At 46.0% G+C, this 18,573-nt stretch overlaps 1 protein-coding gene across 1 annotated transcript in view; it reads right to left on the reverse strand.

The window, feature by feature from the left end:
* Positions 1 to 2,670: 2,670 nt before the first annotated feature.
* LOC131285246 (nephrin-like) overlaps positions 2,671 to 18,573 on the reverse strand; it is a 32,800-nt gene continuing 16,897 nt past the window's right edge. Inside the window, exons 6-23 of the mRNA XM_058314100.1 lie at positions 15,777 to 15,950; positions 15,414 to 15,704; positions 15,168 to 15,335; positions 14,917 to 15,048; positions 12,937 to 13,073; positions 11,347 to 11,500; positions 11,062 to 11,199; positions 10,731 to 10,895; positions 10,451 to 10,597; positions 10,187 to 10,321; positions 9,010 to 9,090; positions 8,560 to 8,760; positions 6,922 to 7,512; positions 6,615 to 6,809; positions 5,079 to 5,149; positions 4,776 to 4,890; positions 3,304 to 3,479; positions 2,671 to 3,219 (exon numbers count right to left, since the gene is read on the reverse strand). Coding sequence (XP_058170083.1) covers positions 2,671 to 3,219; positions 3,304 to 3,479; positions 4,776 to 4,890; positions 5,079 to 5,149; positions 6,615 to 6,809; positions 6,922 to 7,512; positions 8,560 to 8,760; positions 9,010 to 9,090; positions 10,187 to 10,321; positions 10,451 to 10,597; positions 10,731 to 10,895; positions 11,062 to 11,199; positions 11,347 to 11,500; positions 12,937 to 13,073; positions 14,917 to 15,048; positions 15,168 to 15,335; positions 15,414 to 15,704; positions 15,777 to 15,950 — 3,620 coding nt within the window. The remainder of the gene's footprint in view (positions 3,220 to 3,303; positions 3,480 to 4,775; positions 4,891 to 5,078; positions 5,150 to 6,614; positions 6,810 to 6,921; positions 7,513 to 8,559; positions 8,761 to 9,009; positions 9,091 to 10,186; positions 10,322 to 10,450; positions 10,598 to 10,730; positions 10,896 to 11,061; positions 11,200 to 11,346; positions 11,501 to 12,936; positions 13,074 to 14,916; positions 15,049 to 15,167; positions 15,336 to 15,413; positions 15,705 to 15,776; positions 15,951 to 18,573) is intronic.

Consider the following 18,573-nt stretch of genomic DNA (forward strand, 5'->3'; position numbering starts at 1 on the left):
AGGATCCTTTGTCTCGATCGAAAACTGAACACTTGCTTGGCATTCTTTTACTCGAGAGGCTTTTTCCGCGAAAAAGTATTTCTACTTTGCAAGTGGAAATATTTAAGTACCTTTTGTGAATAAGAGAGTATGTCACTTACCCAGCCGAATTTCGGTGAAATCATGAAATAGCTTGTGTTTTCGAAATAAGCTAATATTGAAGTTTTAAGGATTGGAAAAAGGAAAACATAATCTTTATTTTTATCGAAAATAGTTATTTTAATATTTTTTTAATATTTTATTTTAATGTTCCAATGTTGTAATGTTTTAATGTGTTTGTTTTATTTAAATGTTTCACACCATTGTTGTGATTAAGAACAACTGTTTTCGGTTTGTTTTCAAATATTTCTTTCTTTAATGCATGTAAAAATTAATCAAATTTCACTCTCCAATTCAATAATCTCCCTTAATTTTCCTTACCATGAAACTTAGCAATAATGTAAGCGTGTTGTAACACATTGCTACATTACTCAAAGTATAGTTTAAATTTCTTCGATATGTTTCTGTGATATTTCGCTAAAAGACTGGATCAAAAAGTAAAACAAACAAACAAGCACGGTTTCATGATCATACGGGTTTAATTATAAAATCTCAAAGTTTATTAACTTATTTTAAATGCTTATACATACTACCTGAAGTAGAAAATAAACTATTTCACTAAACCTTTTCGGACTCGTAACCGTGAACAGATATCCTAAACATGCCTTACATAAAATGGGTGTTCACCTCCGTTTTCCCTCCTGCGTTTTTTCGCCACATTTTCGTTTGACGTGAGCTTACGTACTGGCGGTTGCGTTCCGTTGCGGTTCGCATTGCATGTACCTGGTTTTACCTTTGGTTAAGAAGTATCAGATCAGATCGGCAAGGGGAGGGGAGGAGCACTGATTTGTAGGAGGAAGGATGATGGGTGTTTGGGAGGTTTTTAAAATTATTCACTATCAACGAAAACGGAAACGGTCCAAGCATTGGGCAGCCGTATTACTAGTTATTGTACAACAATACACTTGAAAATAAATAAAAGAACTCGCCCGCGGCACGAACACTATCGGCCACCCCAGGGGAGGTGGAACGTTTGCGCTTTTCGCCAGCTCCTAACGAGTGAGTATTTAATTCGGTATTCAGAGATTCTTTTCTTGTTCGTTTAATAACTGCGTTCGCTTTACACTTGCAATTTCTTCTAGCTCAGTAGTTTTACAGTAGATTTAAAAATTAGACTTAGTTTCATAAGTATTAATCAGTACTGGATGTTGTTTTTTAGAGAGTTTGTTTGTTTCCCTTACACTCTATATTTTAATTATTATTCTTTTATTCTTTCCCTTTTATCGACCAGTCCTTCCGAAGCATGTCCGATTCGCCTATTTTTACACCCTCATTAATCCTGATTAATTTGATTTATGTTTCTTTGTACAATGTATTTTGTCACTTCGACAGACAGCTCGTTGCATGTTGTGGCTTGAACTGAATAGGCTTTCATTTAGGTTCGTTCTTTCGATTGTTATGTTGCTGTTTACTTGTTTGTTGGCTTGTTTTGTATGTTTGCTCACTGCTGTTTTGGTTTGTATGCGTTGAGTTTTCTTGTTTCGTTTTGCTAGCTTTAAATTAACTCTCTCAAACAAGCTGCATCGCAGAGCTCATTGTTCGTTATGCTTCATTATATTTGATTGTGTTTTTTTGTATTTTTTTACTTGTTCATCCTTTCTGACTGCAGATGGCGCACTATTGACTGCTAGGAAAATGTTTTGCACACCTTCCCTCGCCTAAAGCAACAAACGATAATTGTTTGGCATTCCGGGGGCGTTTTTGATCAAGTATTTCAGCGCCCTGAAGCACTTTTCCTTCCGTTTATATAAGGTATATGAACAATTTTATTAGATTGAATTGTGAATATGTATATATTTATAAGTATTTATAGATGTATGTATATTAGCGCAACAACCGACCGAGTGATTGTTGCATATGAGATTCTTGATTTGTTTTTTGTTTCACGCTTCCATTTGTATCGCATTTTATTTTTGTTTACCGTTAGAGTACTTACAGAAATTATTTTCCGCGTATTAATAGCAGCGTTAGTTCCTCTGTCACAACCGAACAACGTAAATTTGATTTCTGTATCAACGAAAAGCAGATAAGACGAAGAAAATAACAGTTAATGTGTAACTGTATATGAATATAATATGAGAAAAAATGAAAATCAAATGTGTTGCATGGTTATAAAGAAATGACTGCATAATTCAAAAATACTTACAACTCTCTTAACTGGTAGAGACAAGGGATGCCATAGCTCATCATTTCGAAGCGGCGAAGAACTCGATCCCAACTTCACCTTCACCACCGCACTCGTCCCAGATCACCACTTCTTTCTAATTACACATTATGCTAGCAAAGTTTTATCACAGTCAATACAGCGCTCAAACACGCTTCATTGGGGGATGAAATAAAGAAGCAAAGAAAAACCATCAGTTTAGTACGAATTCGCCGAAAAACTGCCCCGGGTGGTGTTTGCTGTAAAACCTACCTTTTTTATTCATGAGAAGATTACATCTGTCCTACCGACGGCGGGTCGGTGTTTTTGGCAAAGCGGAGTTGCAGGATTGTAGCCGCTGAAGACGTGTCGTTAAGCAGTGCCCCGACCTACACCAGATGGCCATCGGCATCGGTGAAGCCGAAGGACGCATTGAAGGAGCTCAGGTTGGTGCTGCTCGGGTCGTACGTTCCGATCAGCAGACTATTTCCCAGGCTGCTCGAGCCGGCTCCCCCATTCGACCCGCTTCCGGAGGTAGCCGTACCCAGGAAGGTGCTACCGACCAGCGGAATCCCGGTGGGAACTCCACTCAACCCCAACGGCACCGGTGACGGAGCCTGGACAGCGATGAGCTGGGGGCCACCATGCTGTAGCTGCTGATGTTGGCTACTGTTGCTGGCGCTGCTGTTACGCTTCGGGTCCTTCAGGATACCCTGCAGCGGCTTGGGAGCCGGCTGAGGCGGACCGGCGTTGCTCAGGCTACTGCTCATATGCTGTGGCGAGGACGAACTCTCGTTAACGACCGACTGCGCGTGGTAGGTGACGTCCGGCGGCGGAACCATAGGCCGCGACGCTCGCGTCAGCGTCCCGGTGTTCTTTGGTAGGGCCGGTATCACCGGAGGCGGAGGTGTCGACATTTCCATGGCCGAGTAGTCCTGCTGCTGTGACGAAATAAGACGCGGGCGAACCGCGGTTCAGGTAAGATCGAGCGTCGAACCTCAACGGGGGTGTAGGATACCTACCATCGGAGGATATGACAGGTAGCGGTCACTGTTCATGTTGTAGTAGGACCCGTCGAACGGAGGTCCTGGGGACGGAGCGGTTACGTAGCTACTACGCTCGATCATCTGATCGTCGTGGCTTCGCTGCTGATAGTTCACCGGGTTATGGCGCGGATGGGGCAAGGTACGTGCGTAAGCTATTGGAGTGGATGTGGAATAACACAGGAGAACTTTAAATATGCTTCTGTACCTCCGAAATAAAGATCTGAGTCAACTTTTGCTATTCAATATTATCTCATGTAGTTGTCTAGCTTTCGATCTGTGTCGCTGGTGATCCTACCGAGATATCTACGCTATACGTAAAAGCCACCCAGAGGACTACAGCTCTTATGCTCATCTTTTATCTCATAAGGATGACAGAAATCGATCGTAGTAGACATAGAATCCAGCACCATTTGTGGAGCAATAGTCGAAATAAAAATCTTACTACTTATGACTCGATTTAGAGTATCTCATGACACATTCATGGTTCTCAAATTTTGATGAATCTTTGAGCAACAGTTTCAAGAAGAATGCTACCAAGGACCCCCTTATTTTTGATCATTGGATCTATGCACATGAAAGAATCATGAAGATTCATCATAAACAATCAAAAAGAATCATAATGGTTTAAGGATTCATCAAAGATTCATTAAGCTTCATACAAGTGACGAAAGATTCATCAATGTTTTGAGATTTGTAAATTCACAGATTCGTGAATAACTCGGAATGAATCTTGGGTGAAAGATTCGTATGAATGTATCCCTCCAAAAGATTCGTAAGACACAACTCTTCTCTAGTCTTATTGAAAGAATCGTTTGTGAACCTTTATTCATGGACAGTTCTCAATAAGAGGTATCTGAAGGATCTATAAAGTTTCACTACGGAAACATACTTACGAACAAACATACTCGTAGATAGTTGTGTCCACTGAGTTCAAGCTTAATGGTTTTTCGTGTGCCGTTATTCACACGGCATTATCAACGGAAAAATTATCCTTTAATGGTAGGAAAATCCTAGTACACCCTAGTAAACTTTTTAAATTCAAATCAGCAAGACTAAACAAATTATACATTTTTATTTAATGGCATCACATTGCCCCTACTTGGACTTAGCCTCCCTTCGAGTAGTAAGCCTTTCGTAATACCAGGAGTAAAAAGTGGCACACCCAAGGTTTGTTCCCACGATTTCTTAAATGGTATTTCCTAACGAGAGCGCTGCGCGAAAGATACTAGGAATTTATGCTTCCAAAAATCTATATAAAATTATACATGAACTTTTATGCCATTGTGTTCAACCGATTATACTCTCATACTTCGATATTAGTTTCGGGTTCCAATCCAGTGGTTCTAAAGCCGGAATGGTGGCACTTTTTTCTTGTCATTGATGCTTCCCTTTTGCCAACCCTTCTAAATATATTAAAAAGCAAAGTTACAGATGAAAAGTGAACCCACCTCCATTGATATTGTTAGGGTACGGCGGAAGTGTGCCTTCCTTCTGGTAGCGTGGCGGCGGCATGTCCCCGTTTTCCACGAGATATGTCGAAGCGGATTTGCTGGTCGTGTCGTCCTGTTAATCGTTCATTATCGTGTGATGGGAGCGTTATCGTCGATGCGATGAAACACACAGAAGAAACAGTGAAGAAAAGAGAGCAGGAAGGAAACGATTATGCACTTCGGTTGTCTTTTGGAAGCGAGCGAGCCCCGGGAAACGCTTACCATCCCGCAGGGCTGTTGAGGGGTTAAGGAGGCACCTACCGTGTAGTCGGGACGATTAGCGTCGGTTGAGTAAGCGTCACTCTTTTCCGAGACACTAGACAGCGTTTCGCCTGGAACGAATGCAACGACGTTTAGTATGACGCTCTGAAAGAGGGACCGTGCTGCTTGCGCAGGATGGGCCCCCACATCCACACGCAGGCACACATTTGTATTGCCGTCGGGACGCGATGGCACGAGGAAGCGTTCTTTTCCATACATCGAAGATTTGAAAATTTTACATCCCCAGCCAAAGCAAAGTAAAAACCAAAAAAAAACCCTCTCTTTGATCTTCGCTCCAATGAGGTTAGTGAAATGGTTCCGAATTAAGTTTCAGCGTGAAATTTAGAATTTAGCGACAGTGTTAAATGGTCCGGTAAAGGTGCATCCGAAACAGTTGAAGTGATGGTTGTTTGTTTTATTTGGGCCCAGGTACGGTGAGCTATTTTAAACTGCATCTTACCTTTGGCGCGCTTTCTTATGATAAACCAAGCGACCAGACCAGCATTGACGGCCAGAAGACAAAGTGCCGCTAGCGCAATGCAGAATATGACGAAGCTGGGAATTTCGGCTTTCTGTACCATTTCCACGGCCTCTTGCTCGGCACCTAGTAAGAGGTTTATGAAAATAAAAAAAAGGAAAGAAAAAAGAAAATAAAAATAAAATTGAAAATAAATTGCAGAAACTACGAAATAATAGATTAACTTGTTATAACAAATCATTAGCGTTTAAACTAATTTCATTAAACAAACAACATAATTATTAGAAGAAAGAAATCATAATGGAAGGACATAATTATGAGCATCTCTTGGAGGACGTCGATGAAACGCTTGAAACGTTAAACTACCAACTTCTTATGATGCGAAAGGAAAAGATTCCTCTTTCTCAAACCACACCAAGTAAAAATCAAATCCCAGGACCAAAGTCGCAAACGTGTCATAGTGAATATCTGCGAACGAATCCATGGCAGATGAAAAGCGTGCCATTGTCCCGGGCCGGAAAAGCAACCGCATCGACGGATGTTCAAGTGCAATTTGCGTCCGCTATCAGTTCGTCGGAACGTCGTAACGGATGGCTAATGGTGCACCATCCGGAACCGGAAGAGAAAGAGTGTGTATCGTAACGAACGGAACGGGTTAGGCCGGCGAAGGGGCGGAGTCGCGTCTTCCCATCATTAGCCGCATCATCACCATCACCATCATCATCATCATCATCATCATCGACGTCGTCGTCGTCGTCGTCGTCGATGCCACCATCGACAAGCAGTTTGGCAATGATCAAGATGATTGATGGATCGATCGAACGACCCGACCTTCCGGTAACTGGTGCTCGATGCAAATGTCACGCCAGGATAACGAGTTGACGAATTTATGCCCGCGTTTATGCCCGCGTATCCAACACTTGGCAGTTCGGTTGGAGGAACAACCTATTTTTCAGTACCAATGTCGGATGTCTTCGGTAAATCGTTACGAGGGACGGAAAAGAACGTTCGCTTCTCTTGCCGCGTCTCGTCGGCGAACCCCGCCGGCGGGCCCTTACCCCGCTTGATGCGCTTGTGGACGGTGCGCCGATGAATGCAGCAGCCAATCAGGATGATGTTGAGAAGGACGAGACAGATGCCGGCAGCGACACCGATTAGCAGCACGATACCGGATGCGCCGATGGTGCCGCCGGTTGCCTGAGAGGTGGCCGTTTTGCTACCCAAAGACGAGGCAGGCTGCGATGGTGGTGTGTCTGTGCGTGCGTTTTTTTTTTTGTGACGGTTGCCAAATTTTACATCGCGAGTGGCATTAAGATTAGTGTGTTAGTCTAGAAGGCGGTCGTTGGAGGATTGAGTTGCACTTACCTTTGGTGTGGGCACGCGTCACGTCCGGCAGGTAGCGGCTGGACCCGAGCCCGTTCGAGGCCATGATGGAGAAGACGTAGAGTGTGTTCATCCGCAGACCGCCGACCGTCAGCTTGTAGGAGTTCGGCTGGCTGTCCTCGTACCAGTAGCGATCGCTGTTCACCTCCCGGTACCGGATGCGGTAGTTGGCCTTCATCCCGCCGTCGAATCCGGGCGTCCAGGCCAGCGTCACCGAGTCGTGCGTCACGTTCAGCACGTTCAGGCTGACTGGTGGGTCCGGCGGGGAGGTTACGTCGAGCCGAACCTTCTCCTTCGCGTTGCCCAGCTCGTTCCGGGCGATGCACTCGTACTGGCCGTAGTCGTTGGACGCCACGCGCTCCACCACCAGCGTCGACTCGTACGTCAGCGCGTCGATCTGCTTGTACTCGACGTAGAACTTGGCCGACTGGTTCACGTTCAACACCTGCCCGGACCGGGACCAGTAGAACTTCGGCCGGGGGGCGGCCTGGGCGCGGCACGGGAGGCGGGCCCGTTCGCCAAAACCGGCCGCCGCTCGCAGCATCACCGGTGATTTATCGATCTCCGGTGCAACTGGTTGATGGAAACGGAAGGGATCGGAAGAAGCAGAAATGTGAACGATATGTTTGATGCATCCGCCGAAACAACGCACCACCAATGGGAGCATCGGAACTCCGCTCGGGTTTGCGTTGGGAAAACATCCGAGAACCCCACACAGTAACCGACGCAACAGTTGCAAACCATTCTTTACACATGTTTACTTTAGGCTCTAGATTCAATCCAATCCATCTAACGGTTCTACATTTGTTGATAAGCTTATTGAAACAGTATAAATAATAATATAAATCAAATATAAACATTTTAACCCCTTCAGAGTCCTGCCAAGTCGAGAAAATGGTTCAAAACCCTGTCACACTGTTTTTTTTTGTATAGGTATTGGTCTAGAACCGAAGAAAAAATTATATTTTCTTAGAAACATTGGGATTTTATTGATTAAATAATCGTCAGTTTGCATATTTGTGATTGTGATCAGCAATAATTTGCCTATAACAAGCAAAAATTTGGTTCAATATTCAAAGATTAATGTCAAATATATGAGTAAAAATATACAAACACGTAAGAAGGTGTTGTTGAAGCTGGTGCACTCGAAATAAACGACACAACGAAAGTAGAAACGAAACGAGTGATATAAAAAGCTGCCTGAACCAGGTCAGAGCAGTACAAATTTCAACCGCTTCCCCAAGTCAGGCTTGGGCAAAACTGTTAAGTGGACAAAACAATCAAGTCGAAAGTAATCGAAACAGCAATTTTGTTTATGTATGATCTCTGCATTGTTTCGATAACTAGAATTTGAAGGATTTTTGTTAAATAATGGGTTTTAAAAAAGGCTTAACGGTGAACAATAGGCACTTGTGAAAATGTCTGTTAAATAAAAGTTAAAGGATTTAACCTTTAACAAAATGATAATCTTCAATCGATAGCAAATAAACAAAAAAGTGAAAGTATGTTATTGCTTTTAGTATGACGAACGTTCCCCCAATTTTAAGAGGCAAACAATTTTGCAAAAGTTTCGACGATCACTGTCTTAGCGGAGTCCAACGAGCCTAGAGCGCTACTTACATTTCACAATCAATAAAACATCCCGGCTGGTCGGATTGGCGACGCGATTATCGGCGATGCAGCGGAAATTGCCGACATCCTCCCGGCGGGCGTTCTTCACGTGCAGGTAGCTGGTCCCGTTGACGAACGTGGTGGACGTTTTGATGGTCATATCGTATCCGATGCGCTCCCAGCGAATGTGCTCCTCCGTTAATGGTTTTCCTGCCGGCGAAAAAAGGGCGTTCCAGTACAGATGCAACCCGGTTTCCAGCCCGCGCGTGGATGCGGTTTCACCTGCAGCGCCATCGGCGCGGTGCAGTGCCAGCGTTCGGGCGACATTTCCGATCGTAATGGGCCCGTGGCGATAGTGCGTACCACCACCGTTCCGTTAGTCCCGGCAGCCATTAGCAGCCGAGGACTCTCGCCGGGGTCCGAAACATCGGTTAAAAGTTTTAAATTACATCCACTTACCTTCCACGGTGCACGAAAGCATCGCCTCCTCTCCGGGGCTGACGGTGACGTTCTCTGATATGGACTGTATCGATGCGCCATCTAAGGGAAGAGGGAAGTAAATGGAATGCAAACATGTCATGAAAAGTGTTCGCTCGGTGTCGGGAGAGGTTGGTCCATAACCAAACGGCTAACTTTTGGTTGATGAAATGGTTTTCGAAGTGTCTCGCAGTTGTTCATGGCAGTTGAACAAGTCCTATAGACCGTTAATAGTCAATGAAGTGACGCTTGTAACGGTTATTGTTGAAACTAATTGATAAAATAAAATTGGATTTTTTTCACAATCCCGAAATTCGACCAAATCCTGAAAGAACACCAACTAATCCAATTTCGTCGCGTACGTACGCACCCGAAATCTCCCATTCCTGTCCACCTTCCTTATCCCTCCGTTGCCGGTAGACAATTTCATCCAGATTAATGTCCTCGGAGCAAATGCATTAATCCATCGAATGTAATAAATTTTTATTTGCACCGCTGACATATAAATGTTTCGGAACATCGGGTCGCCCCGTATGGCGCAAAAAAAAAAGAAGCGGGCCACAACCCGAATGACCATTTCCCACTCGCACGCTGGGAAAATCTTTTAACTCCTACCCGCCAGCGCCAGTTCGAGACCATTTGTCTTTCACGCCCAATACACACGCGCGCAGGGACACACATACTACGCGGTGGCGTGTGACCATCGCCATCCCGAGAGCCACAAGGTAAACCACCGTCGGCGACGAACCGAGGCTGACGTTTAAGCAAACCCCCGTCCCGGGGGACCCCGGGTCGTACCGGAGCATTGATCCGTGTAACGTGCACACATGGGTCCGATGGTTTTGGCGAAATAGGACTTGCCTGCAATTTCGGCGGCGCCGCTGGGGGCTCCGGGCAGGGCTGGGTTCAATATTGGTGAGTTCCCACCAGACTCTCCGAAAGCGGGAGTCCCTAAAGCCGGCGCACACAAAACGGATGACAAATGCGTACGTGTGTAACTACGACGGGAGCCGGTCCCGAGAGGAGCGGACGAGTCGCCTTCAACGGATGGCGAAGGAATTGTTCGCTGGAGAACGGGTCGAGGCTGGTCTCGATAATACCCTAACGGCCAGCGTTAGGGTCGGAGGAGCTGGACAAAAAGTTTGATTCATGTACTTACACTCAACTACGACGGAAATATTAATCATCGCCGACCCTTGGGAGTTGACAGCTTCGCAAGTGTAGATGCCGGTATCGTTCCGGTTGAGCCGGGTGATGTTCAGGATCGGTCCCTCGGAGACGATTCGTTGTGGCCCTGCGCGGGTGGGATTTGGAGCGGGAACGAAATCAAAAAAAGAAGAAACCGAAGGGGTTTGGTCCCGAGATTAATTTCGCTGATTAGTGGCGAAAAAAGTCGTTCACCGGGTCCGGGACCGTTACCTACCTGCGGTGGAGAGGATCGGTAGACCATCCTTGGTCCAGGTGTACGATATGGACATCGGGTTGCCGGTGGCCACCATGGCGACGGTCAGCGGTTCACCTTCTGCGCCGACGACGGTGGACGACGGCGGCGGTTTGAATTTGGGCGGATCTGCGAAAAACACAAAATGTGAAGCAAAAATGTCACAAAATGCCAACGGTCCACTTTCAGTGTGTCATCTTCATAGGCCCTTTTTTGTTGTATGTGTCTGTGCAAATTGACGGTCAGGTGAAACGGTACGTACATAGCACCTGCAACTTGATGGCTTCGTGCACGTTGCGCTGGAGTTCCTCGTTGGCGCTCTGACACGTGTACACGTTGCCATCCATGTCCTGGCTGATGTTCACCTTCAGCTCGAGCGACGATACGTAGCCTCCCCAAAGGCCCGGCTTGGATGAGTTGTTCATGCCTGCGCAGGGTTAAAAATGGAACGGAGAGAAAGCAACACGGATGTTGTTAGAGCATTTTAGAACGTTTTAGGAGTTTGGTCCTTCGCTCGATCGTCCTCTTGGCGAAACGGCGACCGCAAGGACGCCATCTTGCCCGCCGTGTGCCGTGTGTATGTAGGTACGTACCGTCGACCGCGATGCCGTCGCGCCACCACGAAATCGTTGCGGGCGGATTACTGGAGCTCGAGTCGCAGATCAGTGTCGCTTCGATGCCGGGCTTAAGCTCCGGTGGAATGATTTTGATTTTCACCGTCTCGGGTGGGACTAGAGACAAACGAACGAAAGGGTTGGCGAAGGCCACAAAGTTAGTGCAACCAGGAAAAAAGGAAGCCAACCGTACACCGAAAGAGTAAGAGTTAAAAGCCGACCTTCAGGACGGTTTCGGGTCGGGATGGATTTGAAGCTACTTACAGTTGACGGCAAGGGTCCTGGCGGCCGACATCGGTATTTCGGTGGCCGAGTTATGCGCCTCGCACCGGTACTTGGCCTGGTTGTCCGTCGCATTGACCAGTATCGAGATTTCGGACGAAACCGACTTATCGGTGGTTTTTGTGACGGAGTTTAGCTGGTGGGAAGATTGGAAAACGGAACGGATTAGATCAGTGTGGCGAATAAATACCTTTTCCTATCTAACGATGTTGAGACAAGCTTAAGGGAATTAAATCACGCGAAAGTTTAGAGACCACATAAAACAATCGACGAAATATTGAAGGACCTAAGAATTTCATAAATGCTTAGACGTGCTCTTGTTGTGGTTGGAATTCTCCTGATGTTGAGTGTCTTACCGGTTCTGTTTGGTGAGAATCCATTTTCCGAATTGTTTGCGCATCCCAATGCAAATCCCAAGCTCGATTTAATAAACCTAGGCGTTTGATTCACGCTCGCAAGAATCGACCCCCCCTCGGGGGTGCTCTCCTGGAACGGTCTCAAGTTCTGCCTGTCCTGGCGGTGAGAAAATGTCCGGTACAGCGTTCGGACCCATCGCTCGGCCGGCGGCACCTCCCCCTCGGGAACCGTTCCGTACCGGCATGACGGATGGTAATCGAAACACGCCCCGGCCACGAAAGCATCTGGCGAAACCATCTTCCCCCCCAGATATCTCCAGCATGCCGGAGCACATGCTTCCGGGCCGGAAGCTCTGTGTAGGCTTTGGCAAACAAATACGCTCACAGCACGGCAGCAAAAACCAGCACGACAACCACCGGACTCGACCGCCCCGGCACGGTTCGGCTGAGCCACGGAACCGCCTGGCACGCTCGAACGGAGCTGACCGGAGTGCTGGTCGGTTCCTGGGGCTGGGCCCAGGCGGCTGCCGCCGCAAATATTTGCCGATGAGGAGCCGCTCCATCGCTGCGAGCGTGGCGTTTGGCAAAGTTTGCGGAAATTAATTAAATCTCCCACCGGGCGCTCCGGACAAACAGCAACCCGGTCCGGACCCGGCACCGCTCTGGATGCCCCATCCGAAGCGATGAGTTGGAACTGACTGAGCGGGAGCGTGAGGATTTCTGCGATGCCGTGCGCCGTCTCGCTCCTATACTGGGTGCATAAGAGTGACGCTCGAGCAGAAAGATCAACACGTGGCGTTGTCTTGCGGTGGGCACGCTTCGGACGGCCACCTGGCCGATTTCGCTAGCGCCTCCCCGGGGGCAGTTGTTGCTGCGGTGGCTGTAAGTTACACAAACACACACACACACAGACACTCATTTCCCCGCTACGGCCTGGGCAGGGCTCGGAAGGACCTTCGGATGAATGATGTTAACTATGTTGATCAAACAAAACACAACCAAAAACCAAAAAAAAACGACCAACAATTCTGTCAGCAGAAAGGACCGACACACGGTCCGAAAGGATCAACAACAAGAAAATATACAAACAAACACACACCCACACGCTCCGCAAACCTAAACTGTCCAAAAGTGGCAACATATTATCGGCCCCCGTTCGTCGGCGCCATTGGTGGGAGGATAACACATGAGGTTCCTAGCTGAGAGCAGGACTTACCTTTTTATCGTTTTTGAACCAGGTCAGCGTCGCCAAAGGGTTGCCGCCGGTCGAGCTGCACTGGAGGCGCTGCACCGATCCGGCCGGGATGACCGTTCCCTCCGTGTAGCCCGTTATTACTGGTTGACTAGGAGGCACTTTGAAAGAAAAATTAGAATGAAACGAAGAATATTATTGGAAGGTCAATCGTTTTCTACTGCTGAAGTGTTGCTGAAGGTAATCGATGGAAGGAAATTAAACAATATCGAAAAGCGCACGTGGCGAAAAAGGTGTTTGACAATCTTCTTTAATATAATGTTCAATGGCATCCCTAATGATGAAAAATTGTTTATCTACCATTTTGTCTCTTTTTGCAATACTAAAACGAACAGGACCCTTTGAGCTGTGTTTCAGAAATTTAAAAAAAACCTGACAAATATTACTTAGGATTCTTGCATTGAAACTAAATTATTATGTTTGTTAACAAGATTAAGATTTTAGCACACATTACGAGCCTTACACATTAGATTTTTAAATTTTGACACTAATGAAAAATGCAAAAAAGCTATAAGAAAATCAAATAAATAACATAACAACATGGGGGTCCGCGACAGCCGAGCGGTAGCGCCGGGGCTCACCACCTCGACGGAGTGGGTTCGAATCCCAACCGAGACCGGACCCCCTCCCCTGTACGAGAGGACTGACTATCCACGTACAACAGGGAAACAAGTCTCGTAAGCCCTTAACGGGCAGGCATGACCAAGAGGTCGTTACGCCAAGAAGAAAAAGAACATAACAACAAAGCAAAATTGGACAAAACACCATGAAATGATTTTGCTAAAGTCTGACAATAACAAAATTAAACCAAGGAAAGCGCGGTACTGTGGCGCCTCTAGTGGCGTCAGACGAAAACTAATATTTTTAGTAGTTTAGTAAATAGTAACAATCAAGTTGTGAAAGTTTCAGACCTGTACTAATTTTTTCGCGAAACATAGGTTTAGGTCACATAATAAAACTATAATAGGTGTGATTTGTGTATTTTGAAAGGTTAATCCTTTTTTATGCTTTTGAGAAACACAGTTTACGTGTAATTTGAATGAATAAAAAGTCCACACTAATGCTTAATGTGTTATTGCAATTACATGACTAGTGTCAAAGGGTTGAATAAAAACAAGTGAAACATAATAAATATCTCTGCAAATGAATCTCCCCGGCAACCCATTAATTTTCCAGCCGCATGGGATTAATTTGATCAAGAATAACGTATTAATGGCAGACACATCAGCCCGACGATCGCTCGACACACTAATGGCAGACGACGCAGCTCCCTTCTTCATTACGCTCTTCATAGATTATATGCTATTTGATGCTACACAGACACTCGGTAGATGCATAATGACACCCTCGTATTGTCATCCCGATCGTTTTCATCTGCCTTTGCCTTCTTGGCGTGTGCACCAGGCCCGACAGGCGCAATCCTCTCCATCATCATCTCCATCTCCATCGGGCCCTTCGAAGCCCCTCGCTTTGTCATCTTTGTTTCTCGGGTGCGATACATCGCTATGAATAATTCAATTCGTTACGCAAACCATAATCTCATGGCCCTGCCTGCCACCAGTGCTTGCACTTTGCAACATGCCTGGCAACCCGGGGACAACATTAGCTCGCAGTTGCTCGCCACCGAACGTCTCACTTGGCTTGTGGTGCGCGTGGAGCGAAGATAAACAATTTTCTGATGCATTCGGATTTTGTTTTTGCTTTTGCATTCATATCTTCTTTATCTGCTGTATTTATTCCACGCGCTAAGGGATAATGAATAAATACTCTATTATCAGGGAGTTTGTCTGCGCCACTTAGGAATAATAAATTCGGTGTAATGCAACGTAGTCGCAATGTGTTAAGGGATGATTTTACGTACAAAATAAAGCAAACAAAACCTGGTGATGGATGACGGTGGAGAAAAAGAGGACGGACCTTGCAGGGTCGTTGAAAATTACTTACACAGCACGTTCACGGTGTGCGTCGAGATGATGTTCTCCGGCAGCTGCATGTTCAGTCCGTGGCATATCACAACCAGCGAGCGTTTGTTCGCCTCCACCGGCACGCTAAGGTTGGAGATGGTCATCCACCCTCCTGCAGAGGGAGGAGACAGACATAGAGCGCAAACAAAATGAACAACGAATTAGTGTCATCAGCTTGGGATGTTCTTCGACGGTTCGGAAAAAAAGTTTCATTGCGCCAGACACACTTACCGTCTGGATTCTCGATCGTCCTGGAGGTGGTGTTTTTCACGTGATGCCCATTGACACTCCACTTTACTTCCGCCGCTGGGTTCGAGGGTGCCGTTTGGCACTGCAGAGATACCTGGTCTCCGGTGCGCGCCTCGGAGGCTCCCGAAATGGTGACGTGGGTCGGTGCGACTGTTGGGAAACAGTACAAGCGAGAATATTATTAGTTCTACCACTGAAGAGAAGCGCCAGAAGCAGAAGAACACTTACACAGCACGCTGAGGGTAATTTCGGTTTTGAGCGGTGCCGAAATCATGACGTTGTTGGCCTCGCAGCGCAACCGCGCCTTATTGTCTCCCTCTTCGGCGACGAACGAGTAGATGTTCTCCGACAGCCGCTCCGTCGTCCGGTAGGCCATCCGCACCTGCACGTCGTTCTTGTACCAGATCAGCTGGGCCGGCGGGTTGCCACCCCGGCTGCGGCAGATCAGCTCCACATTTTGACCCCGCCGGAGTACCTCGCCGGTGGTGTAGCCTTCGATCTGTGGCTCACCCGGGGGATCTGGACGTGGGGAGGGTTTATTAGGTCACCAGTTTCACCAGACACCGTATTTAGCCCAAAGCGAATACTTACAGAGCACCGAAAGCTGCACCTTCGTCTGCATCGGACGGTCGGGCTGTAGCGCCTTATGCTTCGCCTGGCAGGTGTACTCCATGTAGTCGTCCTCGGCGGTAGGCTTGATGCGGAGCTGCGAAGACACCGTGTACCGTTTGCCCTCTGTCTCCGTCACCTTGTTCTCGATCGTATCTGTTAAAGGACAGAGAAAATGAAAGTTGAATCAGCGCCCCCTGTGCAGAAACGAGGTCTCGACCGAACTACGAAAAGAAAGCAAAACGGAGCCCACACAAACAATCAGCTCACCGCTCAGCTGAAGATTACGAAAGTTTTGAAGAACGAGGACAAGGGAGAAGAAAAAGTTTCCCGCTGAAGGACGACGTGCAATGGTTCTGGTTGATTATTCCCTCCCATCGCTCCATCGGTGGTTCATTACGAACAGATAATTTAATATCTCAAAACGAAAGATACAACTTTTAACCATCTTCCGTCGGGTTCATCGTTCGCCGCTTTCGGCGAAAAACGCCCACGAGCCGCAAACATTAATGTTTTCCAACGATGAATGTTCTCGAAAAGCATGCCTTTCTTCTGCTTACTGCAGAAAAATGCCATTCGTTTGATGAATGTCGGGAGCTGGATGCTTGAATCGAAGTGAAACTTATTTACAGTTCAACGAACGACCGACTGTAGCTGGGCGGTAATATTGAACTCAGCTCCATGTCTTTGAGGGGCTATTTTTGAACCACTAGAATCATTCGATATTCTAGCGAAAGCTGCATCATTCATGAGAATGTTTGGATGACGCAAATGGATGAAATTCATCAGTGTGTGGGTTGCCTCAAAAAGCCGTTTTTCACGATAAATAAATAATGTTCGTAGTCACTTTTCAAACTAAAAAAACCAACTCAAACATATTTTTCTTTACATTACTTCGCTTCTTTTATGAAGCAATAAAACAACATACGATTTTCTCTCGAATTTGTTTCGTAATCAAGAACGCTCTACCAACGTTTTACAAGTAAAAACAGATTCAACAAACTAAATGAACCAGAACGGTGAATGAAAAAATCTGAAACGAAAAATGAAACTTGATTTCAAACAAGTCTCTGAATACAACGTTTTTCAAAGTGAGTACTAGCATTTCGTAAATACTCTTTGGACGACGCATTGTCTATTTGGAAACGAGAAACCATATAAAAAGGTCTATTTGGAGAAGAAAAACCATATAAAATTTCAGTTAAAATCTGCGAACGAAAAAAAAGAATAAAAAACCATGCTGTGAAAAAAATTTCCCCATAAAGCATACAAAAATGGATATGAGATGTTTTCATCTCCACATTGCACGCTCGAGCTGACCGCTCGAGCTCAACCAACCGACCGGATATACACTGGACAATCCGTGACAAATTTGTTTATGAAAATAGGATTCCGTCAAAAAATGCGAAGCACGTAAGTCGGTGGTGCCGGAGTGGCCGGTCGCACTGCTGAAGCGTACAGGAAAGCAATTTGTCATCACCATATAATGTGAAGTGGAATGTCACCACACATCGGGGATCGGTTTCCTTACTTTTTTGATGGCGAATTTTGTGCGCAAAAAAAAAAACAAAAAACAAAATGTTCACCGACTCGCAAGGACGAGGACCTTCTTGAGGGCAGATATGACAGACATTTTTTTTCACACCGCCTCCTCCTCCACAAAGAGGTTTCACTTTCCGTCGTGCCCACCCACCACCCACGATACGTCCAAGCGAGATTGAAAATGTGTGACCATTTTTGATCGTTTAGGCTTGGCTTACTTTCCCTCCGCAGGCGGACAAGTGAAGAAAAAAGTTTCATTCCGTTTCCGAGCCCGGGAAAAAGCGGACGAGAGGGGGGCAAAAGACGTCTTGGGGGTCCAGACGTTGGAAGAAATTGAAATCGTTTGAACCCTTTTAAGTGCGACCATCTATCAGCACACCCCGGGCCGGTGAAGATGGTTTTCATCAGGCACGATAGCGAGCACTGTCTTCGCTGCGGGCGCTACAAATAGAGGATGAAAGTGTCACCCCAAGAGTACATAGACACACAGGCACATATGCACACATACACTCGATTTCAGGAGTCCGACAGAAAAAGATCTAGAGTTTATGCCGGTTCGGGCTGAATTATTTCGTCTTTGTCTTTTTAGCCACACGCTTCACAACCCATTTCCCGCTTTGATGCTGCACATTTGTCTTGCTCGTCCGCAGAAATAGAACGAATTGACTTTCTTCAAACAACGTCTTCACTTCATGTGAAAGCATTCGGTGCCTTATAGTGACCAGGTTTGAGGGACAAAGAAAGACACAGTTTAAATTTATCTACTTTTTATCTAGAATGCTTCTCAAAAGTAATAAAAATCGCTTTTGGAAATAAATTTATATAAGGAAATGAAAATTTTAAAAATTTTACATATAATCACTTTTGAAAATACGAAGAACTTTGTAAATGATATATGATTTTCTGGAAGGTTCATCTTTAACCCAGGAAAGCTATTTCGGATCAAACTGCAAAGAAAAACACGTTTGAAATCTCCCGGGAAAAACGATACTCTTGAACTTTCTCTATGGCTATTCAATTCAAGATTCAGCCTTCACATACAGACTCGCAAACTTCTAATGTCAACGTGGTAAAGGTGGCAAAAATAGGGACAGAAATAATACCCTAGCAAACACAATACCGTCTCAATGTTAGAAAAGCGGAATGATGAAAAATGTACCGAAAGAGACTTCAATTTATTTTGTTTGCTCATTTCGACCGAAGCTACGGAAGCGCGGACGGACACTCGACCCCTCTC

The sequence above is a fragment of the Anopheles ziemanni genome, chromosome 3, assembly GCF_943734765.1.
Source record: "Anopheles ziemanni chromosome 3, idAnoZiCoDA_A2_x.2, whole genome shotgun sequence".
NCBI classification, from domain to species: domain Eukaryota; kingdom Metazoa; phylum Arthropoda; class Insecta; order Diptera; family Culicidae; genus Anopheles; species Anopheles ziemanni.